Source organism: Gadus morhua, chromosome 1 (genome assembly GCF_902167405.1).
Source record: "Gadus morhua chromosome 1, gadMor3.0, whole genome shotgun sequence".
In the NCBI taxonomy this organism is placed as follows: domain Eukaryota; kingdom Metazoa; phylum Chordata; class Actinopteri; order Gadiformes; family Gadidae; genus Gadus; species Gadus morhua.
The window spans coordinates 20,469,248-20,474,247 of record NC_044048.1 but is presented as its reverse complement, the minus strand read 5'-3'; the positions used below and the strand labels follow the sequence as shown (position 1 = coordinate 20,474,247).

The following is a 5,000-nucleotide window of genomic DNA, read 5'->3' as shown; positions in this document are numbered from 1 at the left end:
CCTGATCTATTAATGAGCCTTCCTTATACCCCGCGCCTCCACGGACCGACGCTCTCCGCGAGGAGAAAGCCTTGAAACTTACGATGTTAAATCTTAATATTACCAATCGTGACACGTTTCTAGGAGGAGAGGAGGATGAGAGGGGGGAGGAGGGAGGTGAGGAGAGGAGAGAGGAGGAGAGGAGAGGAAGAGAGGGGGGAGGAGGGAGGTGAGGAGAGGAGAGAGGAGGAGAGGAGAGGAAGAGAGAGCCACATTTGAAGAAGCGTTATACAAATGGGACTGCATTCACGGAGCGCCTTTCAGACACACAAAAACGCCGTGCAATTATTACCTCGCAGTCACCCATTCATACGCAAATTTATACCCACATGCTTACAACACAATCCCTCCCCCCTGACTCACTGCCGCGTCCCTGAAGCTCAGCGAAAGCTGACGAAAAAGGCTTCCGAAGCAGGCGAACAAAACATAGAAACGCATCGCATCGACCCACCACCACAGTCTCCACCTCCGGCCTCTTTGTCTAACCATCGATCGCAGCGTTCCAGGCCTTGTTCCCCCCCCGGTCAGTACCTGAAGCCCGGGATCATCTTGGCGAAGCCGATGACCTTCTGGATGCTGTAGGAGACCAGGTCGGCCAGGTGAGGCAGCATGGACAGCTTGTTGTCGTCCTCGCTGGAGTCAGGACTCCCCGCCCCGTCCTGGTACATCATCAGCAGGTTGGTGAAGTTCACCTTGGTGTCCACAGACTCTGGGGGAGGGAGGGGGGAGAGGGGGGAGGAGAGGGGGGAGGAGAGGAGAGGAGAGTGGAGGGAGGTGAGGAGGAGGAGAGGAGAGGGGAGGGAGGTGAGAGGAGGAGGAGAGGGGGGAGGTGGGAGGAGAGGAGAGGAAGAGAGGGGGGAGGTGGGAGGTGAGGTGAGGAGGGAGGAGGAGAGGGGGGAGGAGGGAGGGGAGGAGAGGAAGAGAGGAGGGAGGTGAGGAGAGGAGAGAGGAGGAAGAGAGGGGGGAGGAGGGAGGTGAGGAGAGGAGAGAGGAGGAGAGGAGAGAGAGGAGGAGAGGAGAGAGAGGAGGAGGAGAGGAGAGGAGAGGACGGAGGAGGCCAGGGGGAGTAGGGTAAGAAGAGAAGAGAGGCGACAAGGAGGGGGGGGAGAGGAGAGGAAGAGAATAAGGGTAGAAAGGATGGGGAGAAGAAGGGAGGTGGAGGAGGAGGAGAAGAGAAGGAAGGAGGAGAGATGGATGGAGAGAAAACCGATGAGAAACAGGGGAGTCGTCACCAATGTAACAAACAGCTTGTCTCACTCCCAGACATAGACCTTCCTTCCTTCATTACATTTTGTCTGAAGATTTGAAAGAAGTGCATTCAACGATGAAGACGTAACCAAAAAAAGCACCAGAACTATTAAAGTTCATAACATTCATCACATAAGCGGTCTGGGTTGGGCTCTTTGTGTGTTTTGGGGGGCTGAGACAGACAGGCTCTCTCAGGGTCAGTGGGGAGCAGGTCGTCTCTCAGAGGACCTGTCCTTCCTAACCTGAATAACCACCGTGTCCCGACTCACGTCCGTACGACAAGTACATGCCCACCGGCAGGATTGAAACGATCCTTTATGAAAGACATTCATTCAAATTCGGTTCCACTCATCACGAAGACACAAGACCCTGAGGGTCAGTAGCGGGAGATCACGACCCACCAGGAAACCCTTCGGAGTGGGTTTGTCTTTTGATTTGTTTGTAACGAGGGTCAGTCTTTCAGCGTGAGGAAGCTTGCTGAGCTGATGAACTTCTTTCAGGGTCTCACTTGAAACACTGAGTCACCCCGCAAAGTGTGTGTCCGGGTGTGTGTGTCTGAGTGTGTGTGAGTGAGTGTGTGTGAGTGAGTGTGTTTGTGTGCGTGTGTGTGTCTGCGTGTCTGTGTGTGCTCCTCCTACCAGGGGAGTGGTTGAAGGGGTGGGTGTGTGTGTGTGTGTGTGTGTGTGTTTGTGTGTGTGTGCGTGTGTGTGTGCACTCTTACCAGGGGTGTGTGTGTGTGTGTGCCTGCGTGCGTGCGTACGTGTGTGTGTCTGCTCCTCCTACCAGGGGAGTGGTTAAAGGGGGTGTGTGTGTGTCTGTGGGTGTGTGTGTGTGTGTGTGTGTCTGCTCCTCCTACCAGGGGAGTGGTTGAAGGGGGTGTGTGTGTGTCTGTGGGGGGGGGGGGTGTCTGTGTGTGTGTCTGTGGGGGGTGTGTGTGTGTGTGTGTGTGTGTGTGTGTGTGCTCCTCCTACCAGGGGAGTGGTTGAAGGGGGTGTGTGTGTGTCTGTGGGGGGGGGGGGGGTGTCTGTGTGTGTGTCTGTGGGGTGTGTGTGTGTGTGTGTGTGTGTGTGTGTGTGTGTGTGTGTGTGTCTGCTCCTCCTACCAGGGGAGTGGTTGAAGGAGTCTGAGGAGGCGTCTGAGAGGGAGTTGAGGGAGGCAGCCCGGCTGGCGCTCCTCGTGACCGGACCGTCCCGCACCGGAGGCTGAGGACGCAGAGACAGGGGGTGAGACAGGCTGAGGACACAGGGTCAGGGGGTGAGACAGGCTGAGGACACAGGGTCAGGGGGTGAGACAGGCTGAGGACACAGGGGGTGAGACAGGATGAGGACACAGGGGGTGAGACAGGGAGTGAGACAGGAAGTTATGGAGTGAGACAGGGATGGGGGAGTGAGATCAGGAGTGAGGGAGCGAGAAAGGCAGTGAGAGAGCGAGATAGGGAGAGAGATAACGGGTGAGATAGGAACGTAGCTGGAGAGTGAAACAGGGAGTGAGATCGTGATAATAGAGGGTAAGAGAATGAGCTGTCGAAAGAGATAAAGGGTGAGACATGGAGTGAGAGAGTGAGACATGGAGTGAGGTGATACGCGAGAGAGTGAGATGTGGGTCGGTGAGTCAGATAGAGACTTAGGTAGGGAGTGAGAGAGTGAGATGGGGAAACGATCCAGTGCGGTAGGAGTGATAGGGAGAGATCTTTGAATGAGAGCATGGGATAGGGGATGGGGGCGGTGCGACACAGAGCGAGTGAGACAGGGAGTGAGATGGGGGAGTGAGACAGGGAGTGAGACGGGGAGTGAGACAGGGAGTGAGACGGGGGAGCGAGAGAGAGCGACGGCTGACCCTGAAGCGTGAGAAGTCGGAGTAGGAGTCGTCGTAGGTCTTGCGGTGGGCCTCCACCAGCGAGGCGATGACCTGGGCCTGCTCCTCGTTCAGCCGGGGCCTCAGCGCCTCCCGGGCCGCCTCCTCCTCCTTCCTCTTCTGGATCATGTCCTTCTTCCTCTGCACCTCCTCGTCGGTCAGGATGACTGGAGGGGAGAGAGAGAGGGAGGGAGGGGGGGGGAGGGACAGTGAGACCAGAGGTGATGATCCAGTACCAGAAGAGTTCCACCTGAGTGGACTCTTACAATTTAACCGAGTTGAATTGTAAATGGACTGCATTCATACAGCACTTTTTCTAACAATTCGCCTTTCAAAGCGCATTACAATAGTGCCTAACCTAACGTTCCCCAGTCACTTTCTCACAACAAAGGCTGTGTCAGCCACGCAAGGCGACAGCCAGCTCGTCGAGAGCTGTTAGGGTAAAAGGCCGATTCCTACCTCCGGATCCGGACGAAATTCGTCCGTCCTCCCCAAACGTTGTCTCCGGGACTACCCTTCATACCTCCGTCTGGTTTCAGCGTTGTTATGGATGTTACGCAATACGTCCTCTAGAGGGCAGTGACTGTCGTGTCACAAATCAACGGCACAGACAATCGCAAACATGACATCTGTAGAGATGATTTTGCTTTGTGTCATCCGAAATCAGCAAAGAAAAGTGCAAAAAGTGTAGGCCTAGTGCCGGTGGCATGTGACACCCCTCACCAACCCGCAGATTATCTCCTCAAAATGTTGCTAAATTACCAGTTACAACTCATTGCCAAAGCAGGGGAACAATAAAATAAAAAGGTCAGGTATATAGTATAATATATGCAATATATATATACATATCAGATATTATACTGATCTATTTTCGCGAAAGGTCTGACTTTTGACTCTATACTGCCGCCTCGATTTCGGGTCCATTTCTCTCGGGGCACTCTACATTCGTAAGCTCAGAGGACGGGACGGACCCATGACGGACGAAACACCTCCGGGACCGGACGAAACGGTCCGTATCCGTATTTACCGTAGGGTGTGACTGGGCCTTTAGGTGTCTCGCTCAAGGACAACCTCGACCCTCAGCTAGGAGGAGCTGGGGATTGAACTAGCAACCTTCCGGGTAACCAGCCAACCTAAATCTACCTCCTGAGACACGTGCTGTCCCAGAGTTCTGGTCCCAGGCGGAGCTCCTCCATCAGGACGGATCCAGAGACAGAAAGAGGGAGGCAGAGTTTCTGCTGCAGTGGCTCCAGTTATTAGTTGTGTGCTTTGATTGTTTTCCGGTCACTTTAAATAAAAGTGTTTACCAAAAGACTAAATTTAGCGCGGTTCTTGTGCGGCTCTGGAACACGTTTCGACCTGAGAGAGTCACCTTAGGAACAAGCAGACATCTTGTTCCTGAACAAGTAAAACAAAACCAGAACCCTGGTGTAACATATCTCAGCCTGCATAATTAACAGATCCCTCCTGACATCCCTGATCTCTCTCCGTCTCTCTCTCCCTCTCTGTCTCTCTTTCTGTCTCTCTCTCCGTCTCTCTCCTCCTCTCTTTTTCTGTCTCTCTCTCTGTCTCTCTCCTCCTCCGTTTTGTCTCTCTCTGTCTCTCTCCTCCTCTCTTTCTGTCTCTCTCTCTGTCTCTCTCCTCCTCTCTTTCTGTCCTTCTCTCTGTCTCTCTCCTCCTCTCTTTCTGTCTCTCTCTCTGTCTCTCTCCTCCTCTCTTTCTGTCTCTCTCTCCGTCTCTCTCCTCCTCTCTCTCTCTCTCTCCCTCCCTCCCTCCCTCCCTCCTGTATGCGGGTTGCTTTCCTCTACAAACCAACAGCGTAACACAATATTTACCCCGGCCAGGACACAGGAAAGCAG

The 5,000-nt window shown here is 54.1% G+C and overlaps 1 protein-coding gene across 3 annotated transcripts in view; it reads right to left on the bottom strand.

The window, feature by feature from the left end:
• The window catches only part of LOC115551169 (vitamin D3 receptor A), a 67,272-nt gene that overhangs the window by 6,061 nt on the left and 56,211 nt on the right, over positions 1-5,000 (bottom strand). For all 3 annotated transcript variants that reach the window (XM_030366748.1, XM_030366757.1, XM_030366738.1), the window contains 3 exons: positions 3,124-3,308; positions 2,390-2,489; positions 571-748 (listed from right to left, as the gene is read on the bottom strand). In XM_030366748.1, coding sequence (XP_030222608.1) covers positions 571-748; positions 2,390-2,489; positions 3,124-3,308 — 463 coding nt within the window. The remainder of the gene's footprint in view (positions 1-570; positions 749-2,389; positions 2,490-3,123; positions 3,309-5,000) is intronic.